The sequence below is a fragment of the Prinia subflava genome, chromosome 12 (assembly GCF_021018805.1).
Source record: "Prinia subflava isolate CZ2003 ecotype Zambia chromosome 12, Cam_Psub_1.2, whole genome shotgun sequence".
NCBI classification, from domain to species: domain Eukaryota; kingdom Metazoa; phylum Chordata; class Aves; order Passeriformes; family Cisticolidae; genus Prinia; species Prinia subflava.
Window position 1 is genome coordinate 3,411,648 of NC_086258.1, and position 26,778 is coordinate 3,438,425.

Below are 26,778 nucleotides of genomic sequence, written 5' to 3' on the forward strand. Positions count from 1 at the left end.
GGCTGGAGGCAGCAGCTGCCCTGTGGGCTCTGCCTGGATGGTGCAGCACGTTCAGAGCAATCTGTTTGCAGGGTGGTGCTTCCCTCACTCTGCAGTTTCAGTGGGAAAAGCCCAGTGAAGCAAGGGGGAACCTTTTGATTCTTTCAGGTATTGAAAACCAAGCCAGAGGCTTTAATCTAGATTAATACCTGTGGATGTAGGGCTGATAGTTGGATGGAACTGAAAGCTTTTGCCAGCTGAGGTGTTGCTGCTCCCTGGAGCACGGAGCAGCTCCTCTGAGCCCCCTCCACATTCCCCTGGTGCCTCTCTGCAGCCTTCCCTTTTCCTATTAAATTCAGGGCCTCTTCCCAATGTATCATCTCCCTGGATGTATCCAATTAAGGCCTGTTGACAGCCCAGAGCAGACTCACACCCTCAGGATTAGAGGCATGTGTACATCTTCATATAGGGAAGGACAACAACAGGGTGTCTGGCTGGCTCCCTGGGAGCACAGTGGGGAAAGCTGAGCAGCCTGGAGAGGGAAAAGGAGCCAGGGAGAGAGAGATTTGCACCCCCAATTATCCCTGCCTGTGGAAGTGCTGTGTGCTGAGTGTTGCATGTGGTTTACACAGCGTGTTTACACGGGCCATAACCCTAAACAAAGCTGAAAAGCACGGCTTTAACTCTGGAAATAAAAGTACTGGAAACCCCTGGTTTTCTGCACATGAGAAAGTTTTGTTCTTTAAACACACAGATGTTTTTAAATGAAAAATCACTCTTTTGACCTTTTCTGAGTGTGATCATGTGTTCGGGGCTGACATTAACCACTGCAGGGCTGTCTGCCTCAGGCACAGGCACAGCTTAGCCAGGGGGCTGCAGGGCTCAGGGTGGCACCTGCCTTGGCTCACCTCTCTGGGAAGTGGCTCCTGTGCCCCCTGAGCACTCAGGGTGGTGCAGGGAGCTGGGGTGAGGCATGGCAATATTTAGGGTTTGCTCCTACTGTACTTGATACAAAAGCAATGTGGGTTTTTTGTTGGTGGTATGGTGTTTTTGTTTGTTTGTTTGTTTTTTCCTGCTTGAGAGCTGAAAAAATTGTGGCTTAATTTTTTTCTTATGTATCTCTCTTTTCATCAATGTCATTGTCCATGTGCTTCTAAGCATCTCTGTCCAGCTCAGCCAGTGTGTTATCCTGATGGAGAAAGGGATTCTTAAGGGATTTGTTGTTGTTGCTTTTGTGCTTTCTCTACCTAGCTGTGTGTTTCCTTCATCCAAACAAATGTATGGGACCAGCTCTGGGAAGGAAGGAGGGGATGCTACCAAGTGGATTGTACCAACTCTGCTTTGCCTTACAGGAGCTGCAAAAACACAATGGATCTAGTGAGCCAGAACCATGAATACAATAACAATAATATATTTAAGGTCCTCCTAAAGTGTGGCACACATTCTGCCTTTGATAGTTTGATTTTCCGGTGCCAGCTGCTCCCGAATGAAATGCTCCAGTCAAAGGAAAAACAAAGAAATTCGCTTTTGCTCTGCTCCTCGGCGATGAAAGCTGATGGGATGGGATTGTTTTGCTTTGCTGCAGCACCCCATGGCCAGCCTTGGCCCGCAGCTCCACAAAGCTGTGCTGCAGTGGACCTGGCCAGTTCAAGTTAGAGACGGGCAGCTCGGGAACCCGAGCGCTCAGCCAACAATAATGTTCTGGCTCCTGTATTTGTTTAACCTCGCTCTCCAGTGGATGGATATACAGTCTGCTAAAGCACTTATCAGTCTATAATGCCTTCACACTTCTGTGAGCAGTAATGTGGAAGTTGTAGACAGGAGCTTGTGCTGCAGCTTGGAAATGTCTTTTAGCTTTAATGAGGCTGATACTTGCAGAACTGAAGGCATAAGTTCTTGTTTGGGTGCTGCTGCTTCATCCTGCCTGTCTAGCCCCTTGCAGGGGTGCTGTTGCTACTAGTAGGTGTATTTGTGAATTTGAACATAATAACAGAATGCAATGGGGGGGTTACTCTAGGAATTACAGCTCTGAGGTGAGATCCCAGCAGTGCTGGCAGGGAAGACGTTGTTGTTTGAGAGCAGCATCTTTACATTCTAGTGCCGAGTTGAAGAAATAGCAGAGGTCTGACAGGAATAAACAGGAGCACGTGGCAAATTGCTGGATTGCACTTTCATGTGCTGCACAGGAGGCTGTGTTGTGCACTCAGAACTGTCTCTTGATCCTGCATCCCTTCAGCTTGCATCTCTGAATGGCAAAAGAAGCAGGGGCAAGTGCAAATTGCACCCAGGAGCTCCAGATGGTGGGGTTTGCTTGTCGGCTGCAGTAAAAGAGGAGTTGATGCTTAAATCCCATTAGTGCAATTATTTCTTCTTTTTCTAGATCTATTTTTCTGTAGTTTCTGGCCTTGGCTTAACTGATGTCCTTGGGGTGATCCTTTGAACCATGCAAAAATCATCTGGTTAGGGTTTTGTTGGAAAATCAGAACTCCATATTGTTTTTTTCCATGAGTCCAGCAAGCATCCTAGATATTTGATTACACCTGGCTGGCTGTCAAAGCCCATGCGAGTTTGGGATAGAGCCAGTCAGAACTGATTTACAGTTTTTTCAGGTATGCCATGTGAAGTTTATGGTTTGATGTGATTTTGATTTGAACTCACTGGTTTTAAATGAAGTTTGCTTTGAATCTGGAGATAATGGAAATTCAAAGGGAAGCTCAAAGAATGCGGGTCTGCACGATTTAAAAATGGAAATATATTGTTCATATCAGCTCTTTGGAAGAGAAATAACTGCATTTTTGAGAAAGCTAAAGTTAATAACACACCTTGAATACACATGCAATCTGGGCCATCATCTAATGGAAATCCCTGTAGCTCCTTTTTGCTTGCCTCGAACTAAACCAACTTATGTGACAAAATGAAATAGCCCTTGCATCTCCCACTCATTTCTGAATCACAGCCCTGTGTTACATCCAAAATTTCCCTTTGGAGATGAACTCTATTGTTGTAAAGTAGAGGAATTTATCATCATGTCACATTGCAGGCAAACTATTTGTGCCCTGTCCGTGGTGTTTTCACAGAAAGGTCACTTTCCAATTACTGAAAAATCCAGCCAAATCTTCAGCTGGAAATCGTGGCTCTGTGCTAAGGAAGCTGTAATATCATGTTAGTGGAACACTGAGTCTGCAAGGTCCAGACACATCAGCTGCTCCAGGTTCAAAGTGGACGTGGCAGTGCTGAGAGTGGACATGGGGCCTGGCAGCGGGGCTTTATTTCATCCTGCAGGAGATGTAAGCTGCTTCCCAAGCCCACAGCCAAATCCTGTTCTTCATTACACAGGGAAAATTGACAGATGAGATTTCCTCTGACTTCTGAGCCAACTGAATCTGGGAGTAATATAGCATCAGTGTGTTACCCCAGGAGTTTCATCAGCTTCCAGTTGATAAAGCTTTTCTGTGGATCACCTGCCCACATGCCTTTGTCCTGGAGCAGGACACGCTGCAGTTTTTCATCTGTTGCCATCAGACCTTTAGGCACCCCAATGAAACCTGGCAAAAGCAGACAAAGAGCATAAAACAGTAAAACTGTGTTATCAGACACAGAGGAGAGTTTTGGGGGAGAAGTTGATGAGCATCAGAGATGAGGGGAGGTTGCTGCTGTGGAAGTAGCAGTAGACTGTGAGGTAAGGTGGATGTTGAAAGAGAGAGACTGAGGTTTCTTCCTTCATTTTATGCTTAGACTCTCTGCTGCTGAATCTCAGATTTGGTTTTAGTTTTTTATTTTATTTTCTGCAACAGAAACCCATTGCTAACCCATTGCACATAAAATTAAATATGTGTACCAGTTTGGGAAAAGTAGCTTTGAATGTTTTCCCTAAGTTTTAGAGGCCAACTTGGAATGACTCAAGACTGACGTTCATAGTTGGGCAGGCAACCCTGGACTCAGATTTGTGATGGAATAAGTCCACTGACAAAGACATCTGATAAAGACACTTGTCTGAAAGCACTTCTGACCAGATTCTAGAAGGAAACCCAGAGCAAAATTCCTTGTGCTGCTGTGTGTACAATTTCCATTTGAGCTCTGTGGGCTCCTGAGGTTTGAAATGGTCAGAGAAATTGGCTGGGGTCTGAGGTGTTTGTTGGAGCCCAAATGGTGGCCTTTTTAACAGTTCAGTGCTCACTCATGTGGGCAACTTCATTTTTCCCTAACTCCAACCCAATTCCCAGCCTAAATGAGAAAAGCAGTGCAACAGCTTTGAGAACAGATTGGAGGTCTGTGCTGCAGTCGGCAGACTGGGTGGTGTCCATGTGGCAGTCAAGCTGCCTTACAATATTGGGCAATAAACAAGCAGGAACCTTTCTGATATTTAGCAACTGCACCGTGGTTTCTCATCCTTGGGTGAGATTAACCTTAGGTCAGCAAGAACAATGACATATTTAAGAATAAAAGGTCTGGGTGACTGCCTGGTCTGGCAAGGGAGGGAGAAAGTTTTCAACTGTAAGGGATGTATTAAAATGCTGCTTATGTCATGGTTGGGATCCTCTGGCATGTGTTGAGTTAAATACAAGTAACATTCTGCAGAGCAGATAAATATTGTAGATTAATTAGGTTTCAGTATTGCAGCTGAAATCTGTTCTTTAGCTGGACCTTCAAACAAGAGAAGATGTTCTGTTTGTGCCTCCTTGGGTTTTGTATCCGTCTGTGAGTTTTTCTGTGCACTTCTTCAGGGTGTTTTGTTTCAATAAATAGCTGCTACTATGGGTTTTACCAAGAGATCTTGCTCCTGCCTGCCCCATGGATGCAGGTTTGCCAACAGGACAGCCCTGTACAGGACAGGGGTACAGCCTGTTTGATCCCAGAGAAACTCTGAGTTGTCTGTCTGGGTGCAGAAGTGTCAGCAGCACAGGCCCCTGTAGAAAGGGGTGGGGAGAGGAAGCTTTTGGGGCACAATCTCCACTTCCACCCTCCTCCCCAGAGGAAGGATCCTTGTCACTGCCTGACCAAGTGCCCACGATGCCCTCGCAGCCAGACAGAGCTCGAGGACACGGTCTGGAGGAAGCCCTGCCATGGTTCAGCAGATGGGATTTTGGGAGCAGACAGATCTGTGCACTGGAGGTTTGCTCTGCTTCCAGCCGCCCCTGGGCATGCAGACAGGCACGTCCACTCCAACCATGGTGCCAGAGCTGAGTAGGGCAGCCTCTGAGCTTAAATAGCAGCTTTTCAGCCTGCATTTAGAATTATTTTGATGTTAGAATGCTGAGAACCAGCAGTGTGTGCAAAGGCTGTGGTGTCAGACTGTGCTTGCTGGATGGGAGGGTCAGAGTGGGATGGGATCTGTGTTTAGCCCACTCCTGTGTGGAGCTGTATCCTCACACCTGTGTGTGCTCTCAGTGACATCTGTGCACCTCTTTGTTCCTCATAGCTTTTATCCTCAGCACTCCTGTGTGGTGTGGGAGAGCACCATCCTCATCTTCCAGACACGGATCTCAGGGCTGGAGAAGCCAAGGGCTGCCCAGAGGGTTGTACTGGGGCTGTGCACTGCCACAGCTGTGCTGGGATCTAGCCCAGTGCCCAGTCCAGGGGATTTGAGATCCTTAACCTGTAGTTCAGCTGCAACAGGAACCCATCAACACAAATTGCAGTCACAGGATGGCTGGGAATCATTCACAAGGGCGCCTTCCAAAATTTGCTCTTCAGCAAATTTTCCCATATTACTTTGAAGGAAATGGAGTTGATTGCAATAGTAAATGTGTTTTTGATGTGGCAAAAAGCTAAGTGCTCCCAATATATCACTTTTCCCTCTCTGCTGACACATTCCTCGGTCCCCCTGAGTGAGAGAAGGAAAACAGGAGAGGCGGTTTGAAGAACATGTTGTGCCTTTGATTGACAAGAGGTTGTATAAATCAGTCAAAGGGAATCCTCCAGGCATTCCCTCTTGTGGGAAGATCCCACAGTGCTCCCTGGCCTTGATCGTTCTGTCTGCCGATGTTTGTGTACGAAATGTGTGGGTGGGAGACGAGCTGGATCTGAACCTCTGAGAGGAACAGACATCAGCTCTTCTAATTGAAAGCAGCTTCCTCGGGAGGGGGACAACATGGGCTTCCAGTAACTAGACACAAATAGTCGCCGCATACTTTGGAGCACACACTAAGCTCCTGTGGATATCCCAGTTGCTGTGTGGGTCTGAGAATCTGGATAAGCCCCAGTGAGTGAAGTTTGGAGCACTGTGTGATGCTGTCATTCTTCAAAGAACACACTTCAGTGTTTGCTAACACCCTGAAATGAAAAGTCCATCTATTTGTTCTCCCCTCTGCAGCTGTCAGGTGCTTTAGCTGCTGGTTTGCATCACTGTAGCAAACTGGAGGACGTTAGGACACAATCTGATTCTCATAAGTGTGAATTCCTGTGAATAGCAATGACGAGAGATGATATTCTGTCTTCCAGGCCATTGGAACTTGTAGTTCTAAAAGTGCTGGTACTGCAATAATCACAGAATCATTTAGCACAGAAAACATCTCCAAGATCATTGAGTCCAACCATTAACCTAATTAATATGGGCCTTCTGGCTGCTGCCACATTCTAGGGATGCCTTAAAAGCAGAGCTATGAAGGATTCTTCCAGCAGATGATTGTCAGGCGTGCAGGTGTGATGTGACATTCAGTGCCTGGGCAGAATTGAGATGGGGATGGATTTACCACTTGTGTTGGAGCCTGGTGGGATGGTGGAGTCTGTAGGTGACAGGAGCTGTTTACCAATCCAATTGTCTTCAGAGAAAGTTAAAGAAGATTTTTTTGCTGTTAACTAACTTTACTGGCCAGCAGCGAGTGAAGAAGAGGCTCTTGCAGCCATTCATCTCTGTTAGACTTTTCCCACACTCCTCAATTAGACTGTTCTAAAAGAGCCTTTTACCCCAGGACCACTTTGAAACACTTGTCTGGGTAGTGATGGATCAACCTCAGCAGGGGGAAGCTTATCTAACCTGCTCAAACCAGGCCAGTCTGACAGCCCACGTGACCTGAACACAGACTCTTTATGCAATGCTCAGATTTTTTGCTAATATTCTCCATCAGAAGCAGAAAGTGCTAGGGTTCACACAGGCACACAAATCAAACAAGGCATTTAAAAGTTATCTGAGATTTCCAGCCCACCTCAGCAGGGGTTTATTTTGGGTTAGAATCAAACTTTCGGTGAAGGTCTGGGTGATTTCTTAATACAAGTTTTCACTCATCCGTTAAGTGGCACTTAAAAAGCTCCTTTTTGGACCAATAGAGCAGGAGGAGAAGTAAGAATAAGAACAAAATAATACAAAAGTAATGAGAACTTAATTCAAGTCAAAGAGCTCTCTGACCATATATATTGCAGATGTGGGTAAGATAAATTCCCTAGCTGGAGAAGTATTACAAACCACGCTCCCAACAAGAGACGGGCTGCAAGAAGGGAGAGTTGCGAAATGGTACATGTCGAATTGCTGGCCTTGATTTCAAATGCCAAAGATAGTTTGTGTAAAGCCTTGCTCTGCTGTAAAATGTAACACTATCCACTGGCTAGCCTCAATGAAGCTTGGTCCCAGTTGTTTCAAAAAATAAATAAACTAAAAATCTTCTTCCAGCCCATTAAAGCTGATTTATGTTTTGCCTGTAAGATTCCTCTGTGCTGGATCTTGAGGGACTCAGATTTTAAAGGGGATTACCTCACTTTTAGCCAATCTGCTTTCACATTCCCAGGCATCCCAGGCTCTCTTTGCACTGCTCAGACTTTGCCTGCCCAAGAGGGCATTTCCATGCAGTTATCGAGTGGGCATAGGATTTTGGATGGCTGTTAATTCTCTTGTCTTCAGGGTTCTCCTTTTGGTGTAATAATCAAATTGCTGATGGGAACAGCTTTACTGACAGCACATCAGCACAAGGAATTCCATCTCTTCCTGTGGTAATGACAATGAGTTCACCAAAGGGCTGTGAACCCAATAGGTACCTTTCAGATGCTCCAGGAGCCTCAGCTATAAGTATCCCTCCAATGCAGTAGTAAATTTCTCCATGGTGGACATTTCCTTTTTTCTGTTTGCTGTGGAGGTGAAGGCTGTGATTGCTCATGTTTCTTTTTTGAAGCAGCTTCACTGAGCAGTGTGTTTTCAGGGTAAATCTGACCATTTCTTGCACGTTCATTTTCACATCTGACATACTGATGGCACTGCAAGGCTCTCTGGTACTTAGATTCTGGTAATTTTTTTTTAGCTTTTCATCCATAACAGGGCTTGGGAATCATGTACTTTACTGAAAAGAGCAGTTTGCCTCCAATCCCACTGCTGCCTGCCATGGAAGGACTGCAGGTGCAGGAAGAAGATGATTCCACTTGCAGAACTGGTGGCGAAAGAGGAAACCAGTTGGGTTAAACTGAGTTCTAGAGGCAGGACTTTCCTGCCTACCTCTGGTTCCAAGTTTACAGGGCTATGTGGGGCTCCTCTGGGATTACAGTGATATCTGATATAAATAGGGCAATGCTGGAGCACTGTGGAGGCACCTCCACATTGTCTGTGCTGGGACCTGGGCTGTTCAGGAGTGATCCTCTCTTGGACTCCACTGGAATGAGTCCTGGTCCATTTGGGTGGGAGCAAATGCTGTCAGAGACCTGGTACCAAATTCAGAGGAGGTTGTTGGCTGCCATCCAGCTGCTGTGAGTCTTTACCTCCTGTTCATGTTTCAATTTTTCTTAATGGGGTGGAAGACCTGGAAACTTAATTTTGAATAATCTCATGGTATTTAGAAGAGCAGTTATTTCACAATACTTTATCCTAGGAGTGCACCTGGACTTTGTTTCCCCACTTCAAGCAGTCAGAATCCTTCCTTGCTGTCCTCTTGTGTCAGTTTTGGTGTATCTTTTTTCCCTGCTGCAGATGTGTCGAACCAAGGTGATCGACCTGAACGATGGAGTCTCCCAGTACGCCTGGTATCCCTGCACGGCCAACTTCCAGTACTCCCACATGACACAGACCATTTTCTGGCTGAAGGTAGGAAGTGCACACACCATTCACAAGCTTCCTCTTTGTCTGCTTCTACAAAGATTCTCCAGCAGGCAAAATATTGCGGGCCAGCCTTCCCAGGGCCCAGCTGCTCCTTTCTGAAGTATGTTTAGAGCAAAAGAGGAAAACAATGTCTTTGAGCACTGTCTAGGGAGTCAGTAGTGAAGTCCCCTCGTGTGTGACAGGGCTATTGAATTTCTGAGAGGGTTCAGCTTCAGGGCTGTTTGACTTGAGTTTATCTAGTTTGTGTAGGAGAGATTGGAAGGGAAGATTTCTGTGTGACCTGGGATGGGAATTCTTCTCTTAAAAGTTCTGGACTGACTCCTGGGGATTTTTTTAAAGCCCACCACAGTTCTTCACCTCAGGCTTTGTGGGATTTGTGTTTTCCCAGGCTTATTTTTCCCAGCCTATGGTGGCTGCAGCAGTCCTTGTTCACTTGGTCACTGATGGGACCTACTACCTGGACCAGAAGCAGGAGACCATCGGTGTGCAGCTGTTTGACACCAAGGAGCAAAGCCACGATCTTGGTAAGACTGTGTTGCATTAAACTCCCTCTTTACTACTTGCTTAACCTGGTGATGCCCCTGTTATTCACCAGTACTCCTGCTCAATTTTTTCAGAATTAGACAAAAAAGGTGCTTGCTCAGTGCTCCAAGCCCTGAGTCTCACTAGAGTTTGTTGAAAATGATGTGTTATTTTATACAGAATTTTCTCTATAGCTGTTCACTATCTGTTTAGAGGGATTAGCTCCTCTTCAGTCACTAAAATCAGCACTGTCTCAGTGCTTCACACCCAGCACTGCCCTGGAGGGACATCGATGGTGCCACAGACGCACCCTTGTGAGCAGGGAGTGAGGGACCTGCACCAGCTGCTGCAGCAAAGGCTTCTGCTTCTTAGGGGGTGCTGGATGATCTCTAGTCCTGCTTACAGGGAGGTCTCCAGAGCCATTAAATGGCCAGCATTCCCCAGGTGAAGCATTTCAGGTGGTGAAGGTCCAACCCCAGGGCCCTGCCAGGCTCCTGGCACGGCCTCAAGCAGATGTGCCTGACAGAGGCAGGACCTGTGCTTGTGCTGAAGTGCTGGGAGGGACAGGTTTTGTCTCTGCCCTTGGCACAGGGCCCTAAACTGTGGAAGTTGTGTCTGGTGAATCGATCCAGGCTGCATTTAAGCTCCAGAACCCAGGAGCTCTCCCTGACTCCCAAATCTGTGTCAGGGTAGGACTTGCATAAACCCTTTCCAGATGTTCTCTGCTTTTTTTCACTGAGGAGAAAGCTGGCCAGGTCACCTTGAGAGATGTTTTTAAGGAAGCATAGCTCCCATCCCCCAGTTTTCTCTTTTACCATAGCATTTCACTTTTAATGAGCTGAAACTCAAATGCTTCCCACTAGTGATGAGAAGGAGAAGGGACAGAGAGTGACAGGTGTTGGATGAGCATCCAGAATAATACAGAATTTGGTGGGAAAGAACAAAGGAAATACGTGCGGTGTCTGTTGTCCAAGAACAAACTGAAATTTGTAGCAAGTTGTGCAGGTTGAGTCAGGATGGCTCCCAGTTTGCCAGAGCCCTTGGATTAATCTTACCCTCCTTTTGCAAAACAGTGGCACATAGCTCTATCCCTCTGAGAAATAAATGATGGAGACACGAGCATGCCAGCAGTACTTAATGTGACATTTTATTGGGGCAGACAGGCAGACTGGGAGAGAAAGAGAACAAGAAAGAGGAGCAAAGAGGAAACTGAGGGTTAGGTTTTGAAATCTTCAATGAAGTTGCAACATGAGTTTGGCATGGCTCAGCCCGATGTCTGGATGTCCTCCCAGCTGAAATGCTGCTTTCATCATGGAAAAGCCCCTCTGACCTTTCAGAAGAGGCTGCCTGGAGCAGGAGAGGTGTAGGTGGGCTGCCCAGCAGTTCCCACTCAGGCAGAGCTCCCCATTGCTGTTCTGTCTGTGTTCTGACAGTGACATGAAGTCCTTTTCCTGGATATTGTGTTTCATGTGTTTGAATTATCACCATGGCAAGCTGGAAACTGCAGCTGAGATGCAAATGTTGGCATGCACTGGGGGCAGGACTGACTGAGACACTCAAAGAGCCTTGAGCAGAAGTTCGTAGCAAGCTAAAAGTACATCCAAAAGGAAGCAGCAATAATTTAATTCTCATCAGTCCTCAGTGTGCTAAAGACACTGCCATGAGCAAAGCACAGCCTATCCAGACATGCAGTTTCCTGCCTCGATCAGATCAAGTGGACTCCCACAAAAAATAATGTGAAGTTTCTTCTAAGTCCTGATAGGAGAAGGAGAGTTTGGGATGCCAAACAGCTCCATGCTGCTGGTTCAGAGCCATTGTAGACAGCAGGGTTCAGCTGCTGAGTTGACAGATGGGTGCAGAGCCACAGAAACAGGGGTGATCCTGAGGCACCTCTGACTGCCCCATGGGCAGCTGAACCATCTTCATGGGTTACAGCAGGGGAATTAAAAACCCCTGACCTGTCCATCCGCTGTTTTCCTGGTCACAGTCAGAAACAACCAGCAGTGCAGCACAGCTCCGAGGGTCTGTTCTGTTGTGGACACCACCTGAGTGCAAGGAATGAAATAGAAGTGAATAAACAGCCTCATACCATAAGATCTTTCTTGGCTTTCCATCAGAGAAGGCAGAAACTTCCAAGGAATTTGGGAACCCGGGATTTTGAGTATTAACTGCACCTGTTTGTAAGTGAGAAACGTGCGCTGTTCCACAAGGAGCTGATATCAAAAGACCTGTGGGAGGCAAGTAGACAGGGAGGTTATTGCAGGGTCAGGTGAAGACCAAAACAAAAAGAGGCTTGCTTTTTTTATTTTATTTTTTTATTACAGGAAGATTTTTTTTTAAGTAGAGGGTGGGAGATAGATTTTTAAAGAGCATGTCTTAATTCACAGAAAATCACTTTCTAAGCAGAAAAATGAAAGCCTTTTTATTCCTTCCCTTTCGAGTTAAGAAATCCGAACTGGGGAAAAAAAAATAATAACAGAAATCCCTGAGCCAGTTAAACATGCAAATAGAATTTATTTTATTTTCAAATTTGTAAGTGTATCAGGGTAGCCAAGGGGCCTGGGCCAAAGCCATTGCTGGGGGAGCTCCAGTGAAGCAAATGGATCTGGAGCCAAGCTGATCCTCGGAGCGATGCCATGGAGCTGTGGAGGCAGAGCCTTGCAGGCAGCCAGCAGGTCATGAATCTCAATTAATGAATTTTGAGGGCAGCCGACAGCTGCCTGTCCTCTGCCTTCCCCCTGAGATGGGTTTGGCCCATTTGAATTCAGGTTTCTTCTACCTGAAAGTGGGAATTTCTTCCTAGCTGTCACTGAGTGTCTTTTCCACTGGACAAAAGGGATTCAGAAGTCTCCTTGCCACCTCTCTGGTGTTTCTGTGCAACCTTGAGATGCTCTTATTTCCCCAAGACACAATTCTTCTCTTCACGAGTGAGATCACCTGTAAAACCCTCAGCGGCTCCATCACCCTCATTTCTATCTCCAGGACTAAATCTGCCTTTTCTTGCAAAAAGCAAGATACCCTAAGGCTCAAAACTGTTGAACAAAAAAACCAAATCTGGGCAAATTTAGTGGAAAACTCGTGGAAAAAAAAAGTTTTACACTGAGTGCTAATGACATGCACAGCTCCAAACGAGCTGCTGCTGCCCCGGCCGTGGTGCACAAAGCCCCCCAGCCTGCCGGCACTGTTTGATCCTGCACATAAAGGCTCCAAGTGTCCTCCAGGACCCGTGTCACAATGGTGTGGCTCTGCTTCCCCCGTGCTGGTGGCTCCTGATTTACCAGAGCACAATAGGAACGTGGTCTAAAGGAGCGGCTGCGAGGGCCTGCCGCGCTCACACAGAGAATGGCAGCCTTTCTTCAGCTGTCTGGAGGGATCTGCCTCTCTGCTAAGCTCTCCAGAGCCATTTGGGAAGCCCCTCCAGGCAGCTTACCATAACTTTTCAGCTCTATAGGGCCATTCCTCTGGGTGAAATGCCTCTGAAGTGCCCACGCCTTCGGGGAAGCAATTGTGTTAAGCCTGACCCTTCCTCTGATCTTGTCTCTCCTCTGGCAGGTGTCCACGTCCTGAGCTGCAGGAACAATCCCCTGATTATCCCCGTCATCCATGACCTCAGTCACCCTTTTTATCACACCCAGGCTGTCCTCATTAGCTTCAGCTCCCAGTTTGTGGCCATCTCCGGGGTGGCCCTGCGCTCCTTCCACAACTTCGACCCCATCACCATCAGCAGCTGCCAGCGAGGACAGACCTACAGCCCCGCGGAGCAGAGGTGAGCGTGTCAGCCCCGCTTCCCCCTGCTCACAGCCGCCACCCCCAGCTGAACCCCGCTGACCCCTTTGTGCCACGGCTGAAAAACCGGCGCTGTTCTCATTGATCAGGATGGATGGGACATTTAACCCGCACGGGATGCCGCTAGTGAATTATTTCCTCTTCCTTTCTCCTCCCCTCCTTTACGCCGAGGCTGGAATTGGGGCCAGCTCACTGCGAGTGTTGTGGTGCTGGGCACTCACTCAGCAGTTCAATGTGAGCCAGACTGAACCGTGCCAGGGTGCCACGGGCACCTCCTGGGGAAGGGACACAGAGCCAGGGCTGTGCCCTGGAGGGGCCGGATCCTGCCAGGTGCTCAGCCCTGGGCTGCAGGGCCACGGCCATCAGCATCTTTTATGTCTGAGTGAGGCCCTCAGCGCCCCTCTGGATCCGGCCCCCATTCTGAAAAGCTCTGTGGGACCCCCCAGGATGAAAGGTTTATGGCTACCGTTTTATTCTTGTTGTTATTACAGACACATCAATAGATCACCACCAACCCCTCTCAGTCTCTGCTTTACAGCATCCCACAGAGATCGTGACCTTTCGTGGCCTCTGGTGCAGCAGCTTCATGGATCCTTTCAGCGAGGCAGTGAAAAGGAGAGAATTTAGCAAAACCCCTGAAAGAATATTTTTTTTCTTCCTTTGTGAATTCAAAGTTGTGAGCAGTTGTCATACCATAGCAGCAGCAATACTAAAACAAGTTGCATATCCCAGCAAACCTCTGCTCAGCCTCCTAAGCAAGCTGTCAGGTTTTTTGATAATGTTCTGGCTTGTTTTGAGGACCTGCTTTTATTCCAGGAAAGGCGGGAGGGTGAGAAGGGGGAGAGGGAAGGGAAAATAAAATTTAAAAAAATAAAAAGAGGAGTATATCTATAGCTAAATCAATCCAGTCAGTGTGTTCTGACCTAGATTCAAAGCGTCTGATCATTCTGTGCAATAGGTTGTATAAATTCAGAGGCCCAAAGACAGCAGGATCAAGTTTCAGATAAGTCTGGTGGTGGAAGTGTGGCCAAATCCCGGCGCTGAAGCAGGACAGAAAAAGGGCAAGAAAGCCCTGCTGGAAGGAGATGGTGAGAAGCAACAGGGAGCTCAGGAGGACTGAGACACAGGGCCACATTCCACTGCCCTCTCAAAGTTTTCAGTAGGAATCGAAACATTTCTTCCCTTATGGAACTAGATGTGCTCCGTGTTTAGAAAGTTATTTCCTTAATAAAAAAATTCACCCCCCTTAGGCAAAGCTTCAGTGAGCCTCTGCAGCCCAGCAACCCAACATTTAGAAATCCCGTGAGGAGGAATCACCCGCCTTTTGCCTCTTGTTTTTCTTCTTGATTTTTTTGGCATTGTTGTATTTTTGGGATGCACTGAACCCTCTCATCCCCCTGCTCTCACAAACCCATCCGAGCCTCACTCGTTCACAGTAATGTTTTAGGTCTTGCAGGTTCCAGCCCTGGACTGATCATAAAGTTTCCCATGTCAGTCAGGGAACTAGAAACTCTCAAAAAGAGTAAAGTCCTGGTCCAAAGGCCATTGAAATCAGTGGAATAATTCCCACTGATGGCAGTGCTTCAGTGAAGAGTCAGTCTCCAGTTTGCCTTGTGGTGGGATCATCTGGGGTGACAAGATCTGTTTTCTTCTGTACAAACAATTCCAAGCAGTCCAAGTACCTAAGATGGAGAGAAAGTTGTGCATTAAGCTGTGCAACCACAAAATAGGTGACACCTTTGCTGTCACCTGCTGCCCTTTTCCTTGGTTATTTTACCCAAGGAAGAACAGAGAAAGATAGATTTTAAAAATAACTTCTTAACCAGCTCAGAGGCTGTGGGTTTTCTGCCTCCGCTGCTCACAGTCTGCCCATCAGATTCCCTTGGCGTGCCAGTTCCACACTGCCCATCTTTCTCTTCTCCCTTTTCCCCACTGGTTGCATTTGCCTAAGATGATTTTTAAGGTATTGATTGAATTTTTAAAGGAACTTGCCTTCCTATGTGTGAGCATCAATTTCACCTCTTTCATTTTCCTTAGATCAACATGGATATTTTTGCCTGCTTTTTGGCTTCTCTCTACAAGAAGTACTATTTCTCTCTTTCAATGACAATTATTTTGCTTGGAGAGGATTTATAGCCAGATACATATTACATTTATTTCTAGGCAAGGGTGCAGATTTTAAAATTGTGAGGGAAAAGAAATATATTGTCCCTTAAAAGTTAACGCAGTTTTTATTTTGAAGGTGAATGAATTAAGTGATAACTTAATAACTGAAAATAAAGTGTGCACTTACTCTTCTTTCTAAAATATGTATTATAGTTAATATTATAGAGAAAAATGGGCTTAAATCTAATTCAACTTTATAGGTATTTGTCCTCAGTCATCATTAGTTGTTTTGAAAATCTGTTCTCTCCTCCTGAAGACATTTATAGTTTGAAAATTCCTACTCTGTCCTTTCCAGTTTTATTCTTCCGGTTGTTTTTTCTGCTGCCAGTGACTACAGGCTCTTTTTTTTTTTTTTTTTTTTTTTTGTGTCGTTTTCAGTAGAAGTTTACCTCACTGCTGGAGATGTGCTGTAAAAATGACACTCTTTATTTTCACATTGCATCCTTAGACCAGATGTAATGGCCTGTTTAGTTCTTCTCTTGTGCTTTATAGCTCAAATTATTATACTTTTACTATTTCCTGTGTAGCCTCATGCAGTGGACAGTGAAATTGGGTGTGCAGAAGCAGAAGTGTAATTTCCCACCCTGCAGTCACTCAAGCAACAAGAAGGCCTGGTGTGCTGTGGCTGCTTTTGACAGTGATTCCTCAAAAATCAGGTTTTTGTCTTTTTTACTGGGTAGGAAACATCAGCTGCAGGTCACCCATCCTTGGCAAGGCAGTTTGTGGGAAGTGCTGCTTTTCCTTGGTGGCACTTCCCTGCCGTAGTCACCAGACCTGTCCCTTCCACCAGCCCTCCTGGTGCCACTGCTCCTCTCCTGCAAACTGCAGGCAGGAGGCAGGGAAGCCCAATTCCCCCAATCCAGCTGTCAGAACCGTGCATTTCAGGAGTTTCCACCTTTCTGATCCACCATTAACTCTGTGTTCACACTGAAGACAAGTCCCTCCTGGCTGCCCAGAGCTCTCCAGTCTTTTTGCCTCACACTGTCACCACCTCATGCTTTCAAGTGAGCATAGAAAAAAGATTTTCCTTTGCTTTCTTTGGATAAACCTTGGCAAAGCCTCACTTCTATGGCTTCAAAATTGCTTCTGCAGGGTAGGTTTTGGGTTTTCCTCCCTCTGTAAGTGAGCATATCTGGGTGTTTGACACTGTAGACCAAGACCCACCCCTGGCCATCACACCATCACCTGTTCTGGCCCCTGTGGAGAGGTTCATTTTGAATTGCACCCTTTGCTGCCCCAAACAAGCCCCAGGGATTCATAGCCCACTCCAGCTCTTCTCTTTGTCTTGTTCTTTCCTGCTGTCAGCTTCCCCAACAAGACATGATGAAGATAAATCTTCAGCAGCAGAACAAATGCAACCGCTCTTTGCAACTCTGGTTATTTTTTTTTTCCTTTTCATAAGGGGGAAAAAAGGGTTTCCTCGTCTCTTTTTTGTTGTGAATTAATGCAGCTTTCTCTTTCCTGGTTCGGCCGCCTTTCCCCTGCCCTGCATTCTGTCATTAAGCACAATCTCTGTCAGCTTGCTTCGGGTGAAATTAATGAATTTCTCACAGAACTGTTAATCATAGAAGCTTTGGTCCGTGACATGTGTTATAATTCAATGGGTTTTTAACCTTCGCCCCGTTTTGGTAATTGGCAAACGGCATCATTTGGCTTTTATTAAAGTGGAAGGCAATGCATTTTCTTTGTTTGCCTGGACAGACTCTGGCAGGGAGACCTGTGGGGCTGCTGACGCCCAGGGACACGGTCCCACTTCCAAGCTGGCAGGGTGTTGGGGCTTTGAGAGCTTTATCAGTTCAATATGGACCCCCCTGGCAGGCACAGCTCGCACCACGGGCTGCAGGCAGGCTGCAGGCTCAGCCCATCCCCAAGGAGAATTCACCCTGCCAGCAATGGGGACAGCGAGGGGAACGCACTGACTCGTGCCTCTCCTTTCCCTGGGGCTTACCTTGGGTTGGAGCAAGCGTTTCTTGTAAATCTCTGGGTTTAGCTTCATTTTGACCCTCTCAGTTTGAAGTAGGGGTTTGCTGGGGTCGCTGTCAGGGTCAAACCCAGCAGTACTGAGGTGACACTGCTGGAGGGACCACGGGTGACACCACTTGTGTTGCTGCACTCGTGGAGCAGATTTGAAGGCAAACACCTTTTTAAGAAAGGGCTTGATCCTTTTTCCAGTCAGCACAGGTTCACCAGTCCCCCATCCAGTCCCATGGGTTTGAGTAGACATTCAAGATTTTGTGTTAACACAAGGAGGCAATGTTCTTTAGCTGGAGACTGAAGAAGATAAAGTCATTGCCACCTTTTCAGTTCTTTTTATTTTTTAAATTTCTAGAAGAAATAGGGCTAGCAGCCTCTGCATGTATGTTTGGATTAGAAAGAGAAAACCTGCTCATGCCTTTGGAGTAACCTCTAGAGAGGAGAACACAAACCCATTGTAAGGATAAATTTGGTAGAAAAACCCTGAGAAGGCTACAGGTGTGTGAGCTGTGTGGATGGTGGCATAGGACAAAACCAAATTGCACTTTGCATCTGCAGCCCAGACTGTGGAAAAGGGAATCTTCTGCTGTGTCCAAGAGATAATGTTGTGACCCTTCTCCTAAAAAGTGCCCACCATGAGCTTCTAGGCACACCTGAGCTTAGGTACGTGTCAGAACCATCACAAAAGAAACAAATAATTAAGGCACCATGTTAAGATGAGTTCTTGGAAAAGTGTTTGACCTCAGGGTTAGGAAAAGAAAGTTTGGCTGCTGTAAGCTTTTTGAAAGAGGAAGTCCTAGATTGTTTTTATGTGAGGAAGGAAGAGCTCCATTTAATTGTTATAATTTTCTATAAACATGTTAAAATACAAATGTTTCTAGGATTGTGTCACTAAGGCTCCAATTTAGCAAAGCCCTGAGCTATTTGCTTACATCCCCCTGTAGTCAAATCTATCAGTGGGACTTAACTGTGCTTTTGAAGTTAAGCACATATTTAAGTGCCTTGCTGAATTGGGGCCAATATTGGCACAGAGAAATACAGTTTTAGAGACTAATGACTGAGCTCATTTAGATTTGGGATGGGCAGAATGGATTTGAATAAAGTAAGAACTGGCTCAGAACTTCAGCCTACATGTGAAGCTAACTCAGTCCAGGGCTTTTTACATCACTGAAACAGTCTGCCTTGATCTGTTTTGAACATGAAATGGAATGTGTGCAAGAAATCCACTGCTCCTTGCACTCACCTCGGTGTGAAGATGTTGTTTTAGGAAATTGTACACTGCCAGGGCAAGAAGAGGAACTAGTGATTCCTGAAGGGGACCTAGTAAAATAAACACTTGTCAGGGAATGTCCCAGGCACTGACACTTGTTCAAGTAAATCGTTGGAGTGGTCCTTGGGTCCTTTGTGTAGCTTTGCTCCAGACTATTTCGTACATTGGTGAGGATTTTTGGGAATTGGGATAGACAAGGGATGATTCAAAATAGGCAGTTTTGAGGAAGTCACACGATTTTGACTGAAAGAAAATGGGATAAACTGTCCTATCCCAGGAGTCAACATGAGTTAAAGCCCAAGTGATTTCATTCTCAGATGCTCTTATATTGTTTTTTTTCCTGAGGAATGCACATTTTCTGGAACATGTGATGACTGACCACTGCTAAATGGCAGTACCCATGCAAGAGCTTCTGTAATCCACAAATTGATGTGATGGGTTCTTTGTCTGAACTTCCTACTTGGAGATATTAATTTCTCCTTCCTAATTCTGCATTTGAAGAGCTCAGTTCAGGATCGTGACTTCAAAATTCATTTGGATTTATGGCTGACAGTAGCTAATACCAAATTGGAACCAGTAGCTAGAGAACCAGAAATATTTAAATTAGAAACATTTGGTGGCAGTGGTTGTTTTTTTACAAAAAGTGAATGGTTGTATTGTTTGTCACTGAAGTCATTCATATAGAGTTACAGACAGAGAGAGCTGCCCAGATGATCTGCTAACCAAGGCATAATCTGGAGCCTGGGGGGGTGGCTAAAAATGTTCCCTGGCCATTTCAGGAGACCACAAAGGGACTTGTAAACAGAAAGAAGAACATCACAATAAGTGTTTCTTAATGCCTTTGTCTGTGGTGTTTCAGTTCTGTAGGACTTCTAAGCCCAGGCTTGCTCATCTGGTGTCCTGATCTGAACTCCAGAAACCAGATTCTTTTTCTCCTTTACATTGATGGAAAAGAAAAGCGATGCCACTGACTGCGGTGACGTTGCTTCAGATTTCCCTCTGTGCAAATTACAAGGGTTTTCTTGGGCTCATCCTGCCCTCTGAAGCCATTCAAGGCTGAATTCAGTGCTACACTGATTCACATAAGTATTAGATTAAATAAGCCTGCTATTATTTTATTTTTCCAACTTTGATGGAAGAAGGGTTTCAGATTCTGAGGCAGTTTTGCAACGGGCAGTCGAGGTTTGCAGTATGTGCTTCTGAGAGTGGCTTGGCAATAGTGCTCTGCTTTTTGCCCAGTGAGTCAACATCCTCAGCACTGCAGCCCTGGCACAGGAGACACTCGTGCTGCAGCCTCACCATCTGAGAAAGGAGGGGAGAGCTGGTCCTCATGGGCCAGTGTAACTGGGATGTGTAACAGGGAGGGTTCCAAAAAGCATCATTCACCATTTACACCCTCACTCAACATCCAGCTTCAGATATTCTTGCTGATGTCAGCTGAGGGCTTACTCAAACAGCAGTGCCATGAGGTTGGTAGGGTTAGGGGGAGGTTGGTAAGGTTCTGTGCTGCTTGGGGACCTGCAGGGTGTGAGGCTCGTGGTGTGTAAAGGAGTGTGTAAAGCCTGTGGTTCATTTGGGTGGCTTGTGCTGGGCATTTTTAAGTAAATAGCACCTGGCTGTTCTCCTCACCTTGTTTCTCTTCAGTGCTGGCCACCCAGGCACAAGGATGGGCTGCTCCCTTGTTCTGCTGCTGCTCCACCCACAGCCTTATCAATCCTTACAGAGGGAAATCCATGGCAGTTTAAATCTGTACGCCAGGCTGTGAGGTGCAGTGACTGGAAAACATGTGAAATCCTTGCTTAGTGGGTGGGGATGCTCCTGAAAGCAGGATCACCCCAGATGGGCGAGCTCTGGCAGAGGATCATCCATTCTGCACCAGTGCTGAGCATCACAGCCGTGCTAATAGCCAGGGGTGTGCTGCATACTAGGGTACAGAGTTGGCCAACACAGAGGTGGAATTCTCCTTCCTCAGATCCATCAGGAGCAATGCTTTGTGCACCAAATCTATTAAATTAATAGAATATAGACTTCATATTATCTAAATTTTATAAAACTTAAACTTACCAAAACTTAAAAGTAACTTAAACTTAACAGAACTTAACTGAACTTAACATAACTGAGCAATACTTAAAGGAAATAAGATATTTCTGAATGTAGAAATTGTTTATGGCTCATCACACTCCAGGGAAGGGCCAACACTGAATATGCAACCTTAAATTACAAGCAGTGGGCACTTCCCATATAGCACTAGTCTGGGGCAGAGAAATGAGTTGTGCAGGTACATAAATACTGTCATTTAATCTGATCTAGAGCTCAGTAGAGACATGTGCAGATGTGCTTCTCTAGCAGTAACATGGGAACAACAATACCAGCCCAGGTGTCTCGCAGGGGTGTCACAAAAATTAATTAGATAATGTCTGCACGGTGCTTTGAACACAGCAAAACACCACGTACATGCTAAGTCAGTCACCCTAGGACAGCTTACTAAACTGAACAGGGTTTTGGTGGCTGTTAACCCTTTTTTTTTAGCCAACAGAAATAACCGCTTGTAATCTATTTCAAAATATGTGTATTGATACATTGTTTCCCCTTCTTTTTATATTTTTTTCTTTCAGGTGAAGCAGATGGTGAAATAAGTCAATGTTTTCACTCCTCAGAACTAATTTAACTGTATTAAAGTTAAATTCATTTTCAATTTCACCTCGTAGGGGTCCTTATCCCAGAAATTTTATACCTAAACCAGAAACTCTTTGCACATAGAATCATGAATGGTTTGTGTTGAAGGAACCTTTAAAGGTAATCTGGAGTGAACAGGGACATCTTAACTAGATCTGGTTGCTCAGAGCTCTGTCCAACCTGGCCATGAATTTTTCCAGGGATGGATCATCCACAGTTTCTCTGTGTAACATGTGTCAGTGTTTTACCAGTCTCATTGTAAAAATATTTCTTCCCTCTCTCTAGTCTAAATCTCCCCTCATGTTTTAAGATCCTCAACATTTTCAATGCTTTTTTATTGCGGGACTACCCCATTCTCACATTTGAACATGTGCTATAGTGTTTGACTCAGGTCATCAGAGATGGTGAAAGATTTAGTGTCAATCAGACATCTCCGTGTGTGTAAAAATTAAACAAAAATCTCTTTTTGCAAGTTATGCTAAATGTTACAATAGTTTTCCAGAGGGAGAACAGACAGTTTCCATGGGGGAAAGATTTTTTGGATGGCAGGAGAGCAACTGGAGAGATGTGAAATGACAGCATGCTGCTGAGCTTGATAAGAGCTTATCAACACAGCTACACTGCTGATGTTTGGTGTTCCTCATGAAGTGGAATAAAATGAATGTGATGATTTCAATCGAGCTTCTCAAAGATAAGAGTGTCTATCACAGAAACCCCTCCTCACATGTGCACACTTATCACTCCCAATATCAGCACTCCTGAATTCAGCAGATTTAAAATTGGATGGGGCATGAGGACTGCTCTTGGAGGGAGAGTGCTTTCACAGGAGGGATGGAGGGAGGGATGGATGGATGGATGGATGGATGGATGGATGGATGGATGGATGGATGGATGGATGGATGGACGGATGGATGGATGGATGGATGGACGGATGGATGGATGGATAAATGAACATTAATACAGGAACAGGGAGGTAATAGTGCAGTTGAATATTGCAGAACAGAAGGTACTTCTGCAGAATTGGCAGGCTCTTCCTTTTTGCTACAAAACCTGTAATTTACTGTTGTTGTCACCGCTGTGCCCACTGCCTCTGTCCTTCAGGACACACACCAGGAGCCCTTTCCTGAGCTGGGTTCAGAACTCCCTGAGCAAAGAGTCTGTCAGTCAGATCCTGCTTTGTGGAACGGGTTGAAATGATCTAATAACAACTCCACCCCTCCTTGTCTCCCTCCCAGCTGTGTCCACTACTCCTGCGAAGCCACCGACTGCAAGCGGCTGGAGATCGAGAACGCGGTGCTGAGCTGCACCGGCGGCATGGGCTGGGACAACGGCGCGCAGTGCAACGTCAGCTGCAGGACTGGCTACACCCTGCACATCCACAGAGACGATGAGCTCGTCAAGAGCCAGGTTTGTCCTGCTGTGTCACGTTTCATCTTCTTTTTGCCGTAATCAGGACTAAATCGGAATCAGATGTTTATTAATTATCTGTGTTACAGTCTCACAAACTGTGGGTTCTACAGCACTTCTGGCTAACAAACTAAAAATGGCCCCCATTTCTCTCTCTACAAGGCCCTTTAAGGATAAACTGTCCAATTAAGAAACGACACCTAAATTATTTTTATTTTTAACCCAATATCCAACAACCCGTGCCCCGCATTGTGGACTTTTCTATCCAATTACAAAACACCACCCAGACCCATGAAGAAGAAAGTGAAAAAGAAGGACTCAGCCTCTGCCATAAATCCTCCATCTTGCTTTATATAATACTATATTCTAAACCCTTAAACTCCCCAGTTTTGTACCCTGTGATATCACACACTTCTATTCAAACTACACACCCACAATCCCAGTGCTGTCACTCAATTTTGGAAACCTTCTCCAAGGCCTCAGGTCAAATGCAGTGTTTTCTTGGGGATCAGTGCCTGTCAGCACAGAAAGTCTTAAAATTCTCAGTGCCCAGGGTTCCAACACTGCTGGGGCATTTGTTTTATGATGCACAAGACCAGGATGAGCAAACAGCTGTAGAGAAATTGAGAAATAACTTGGGCTAGACCCTAAAATCTCAGCCCAGCCTCGGGACAAGGTCTTATCCAAATGCTTATCAACAGAACAGGAGCCCTTTGTCTCTGCAGGAAGAGTTACTGGCAATGAGCTAAGCTCAGATGTTCCCCAAATTTAGAAATTTTCAAACCAAAAAGTTTGTGTTCAGACCTTCTTTGTTCTCTCTCTGGCTCTACTCATCCAAACAGTGGGGTTGGAGTTTTGGGAGTAGGGTGCTTGTGTTTTTTGCACAACCAATTTCTGGGCAAAATACTTACTTTTTAGTCTTCAGATTGAGGCTAACAACATATTAACTCCTTTGCAGTGTCTCAGTCCATCTCCTCCCAACCACACTCTGACATGTACAGCACAGAGGGCACAGAAGAAGCACCTAAACCTTTTTGCTTCCAGACAAATCACCAAAAACCTCCCTCAGCACGGCAGGAAATGCTCCCCATCCTCTCTAATCCGTGCATTAATAAGCCAGTCCTATAAAAGCAGCACATCTTCATGAAGTGAGGGGAGTATTGAGGAAAACTATCAATTTGTTTAGACATCAAAAAATGCAGGTGCCTTGTGCTGGGGGAGGTGAATGAGGTGCACGTGCAGCACGGCCCTGGGAGCAGGATGCTGGGGACAGGGGGAGGCAGGGCTGGCACTGCACTTTGTGCCCTCATCTCTGACACTGCCACCTCCTCTGAGTGAGATGTGGGGGTGGTTTCCCCCATCAGCACCTTCTCCCCCTGGCTGTGGGGGCAGCACTCACATCTGGGGCAGCACTCACATCTGGGCTCCCTCAGCAGCCTGTGTGTACTTGTGAAATGCTGTGTTCTTCATAAGCTCGCAGAGGGGGGAGACAGACTGGAGGGGAGTGAGTCAGCCCTTTCAACTCAATTACAAAACAAATACAGGACCCCGCGAGCTGGGCCTCTTCCATCCTAATTGGCATCAGCACCAGAACCCCAGCTCCAGCTGAGCATTTTTACAGAACAGAAAACAAGTTCTCAAAATGAGCCTGAATGGCTGAACCAGGAAATTGTTGGAAGGGATCTGTACATGGGGTACATGGAGCACGCAGGGATCACAAACCAAATAAAACAGCCTGAGCATGCCTCACCAGCCCCGTGTTATTTAAATGCAAGCTTTACCTTTTGGGGAGGCTTGGCCAGCTGGGCATGGTTTTGCTGGAAGAAGTTTGGTTTCAGAGCCTTGATCAGACTCATATGACAGGAGCAGAGGATTTTAGCACCCCTTGCTAACGTGATTCACTGCCTGTTACAACACTCTTCCTCTCACCCTGCTCTGCTGTTGCACTTTGTTGTCTTTTTCCACCAATAAAACCCCCTGAGGCCAGTGGCTTTGTTTTGCTCAGTGCTGTGCATTCACTGTTCAAATCAGGGAAGGAGTGGAGCATCTTAAAGATACCCATGACCAGCTAAGCACATTAAACACATGCTTTTAAAGTTTTATTAGTTTGCTTCAAAGATCCTCTGGAAAGGAACAGACAGTTTCTTTCACTATCATCTTGTTTTATTTCTTTGTGTCAGGTGTGTCAAACTAGAACTTGTGGAACGTGTAGGCAAGAAATGAATTATCTGAGAAAGTCCAGAATCCATGGTCTGGATTTCTCATATCAAAAGACATTGTGCTTCTTCCATATTTGCTTCTCAGCTTCAGCTCTTCTTCCAGCCACAAGCATTTGGGGGTGAGAAAGGGCACATGAATTGCTGTCTATGGCCAGAGGGACTTTCTGTCATGGCTGGGGAATCTTGCACAAAGCTATTCCTTGTTCCTTGTTTGTCATTTATTTGGTTATTTCACTTGTTTGACTGATTTGAGGGTCTAGAGATACTTTTTTTTTTTTTTTCATTTAACTGTCAGTGTGTGGGGCTGCCTGAGGAAGAGGAGGAAGGAAGTAGCTTTGCACATGTTGGTGTTTCACACTCGTGGGTAGGAAGGAGGCTGGGCTGAGGTGCAATGTCTCAAAGAGCAGACTGACCACTGCATGCTGGTGGAGGTGATTCACAGACCAGTGCAAACACCTTCGTTTAGCATCTGAACCACATTTGTCTTCCCTATTTCACTGAAAGACAGAAAAAGAAGGGCAAAGAGAGAATTAAAAGCAACATTTTCAAAAGCACCTCAGTGATGTAGGGGCACAAGTCACATTTCAAATCAATCTTTTACATCTAAAGGGTCTTTGAAAATCTTCTTAACAGTTTCTGCACTTTCTAGACTCTGTGTCTTCTGAAGCCACCATTTTAATCAGTTTCAGGGCCAAACATTCAATCATTCCCTCTCTGAGAAGTTCCCATTCCCAAATTCTGTTAAAACCCTGTAAAATCTCCAAACCTTAAAGCTGGTCAGGACTCTGTGCAGCAGAAACTGTTTGCTGCTTGAGAAGAAAAAGAAAGCTGAGCTGTATACAGACTCTTGTGCTCCCTCTCATCCTCATTCAGGGCCTTCAACAACAACAAAGGGGTTTGCATAGTGATGGAGCAAAATCCTTCATGTATCTTTCTCACAAAGAAGATCTTGGGGATGTTTTCATTCTCCCTCCCTGATTTCTTCCCACCTCCCCCCTGACAACTCCATCACTCTTTCTTGTCTTCTTCCTCTTTCCCTCCCCTTTGTCTTTCACTGCTTTCCTCCCCCTTGTCCTTCACTGAAAGCCCCTCTCATTCAGTTACTTGTTGTCATCTCTCCTTGAAGCTACCACCACTGCTGCTCTGGTCAAGAGGTGTTATTTAAAACCCAGCAGCTCCCTAATGTTGTGCAAAGGCATCATCAATCATGCCAGGAAAAGAAAGCACGGCTCATGTGGGTTCAATTAGAGGCACAGTAGTGGGCAGAAGTGGAAGAATACTTAGAGGGGAGGGCACAGCTGTTCATTTTTAAGGAGAGGAAACTTCACACGTGAAGCATCGCTTGAAGAAGGAGCCGGCTGGGATCTCGGGCAGCAGGAAGGAGACATGAATTCTCCCAGCCTGTTAAAAGTCCCGAGAAACAAATCTTTCTGGCACCAGATTTGTTTAAGTTTGCATCCTCTTCACTGTACTGCACGCTGTATCTTTGGAGGCCCCTTTTCTCTCCCCCCCTCTTTCCTCCTTGCCCACCCTCCCTCCTTGCCTAAGCCTCTTTTGCAAGGCAGGACATGAAGGGAAGCAGTTGCTGTGATGCCAGTCAAAGCAGCACAAAGTGCCCAAAGTGACAGCTAATAAACCAGATGAGAAAGCCAAGTGCTTCGTGTGGGCTGCTGTGAGCTGGGTGACCTTGTCAGATCAGACAGGCGAAACAGGCACGTGCCTGCTCAGCCCCGGGTGGGAGAGCTGCAAAGGCAGAGGCAGAT

The 26,778-nt window shown here is 45.9% G+C and overlaps 1 protein-coding gene across 1 annotated transcript in view; it reads left to right on the forward strand.

The window, feature by feature from the left end:
• The window catches only part of PAPPA (pappalysin 1), a 182,580-nt gene that overhangs the window by 113,385 nt on the left and 42,417 nt on the right, over nt 1–26,778 (forward strand). The window contains exons 11-14 of the mRNA XM_063409222.1: nt 8,867–8,980; nt 9,384–9,519; nt 13,070–13,283; nt 22,625–22,796. Coding sequence (XP_063265292.1) covers nt 8,867–8,980; nt 9,384–9,519; nt 13,070–13,283; nt 22,625–22,796 — 636 coding nt within the window. The remainder of the gene's footprint in view (nt 1–8,866; nt 8,981–9,383; nt 9,520–13,069; nt 13,284–22,624; nt 22,797–26,778) is intronic.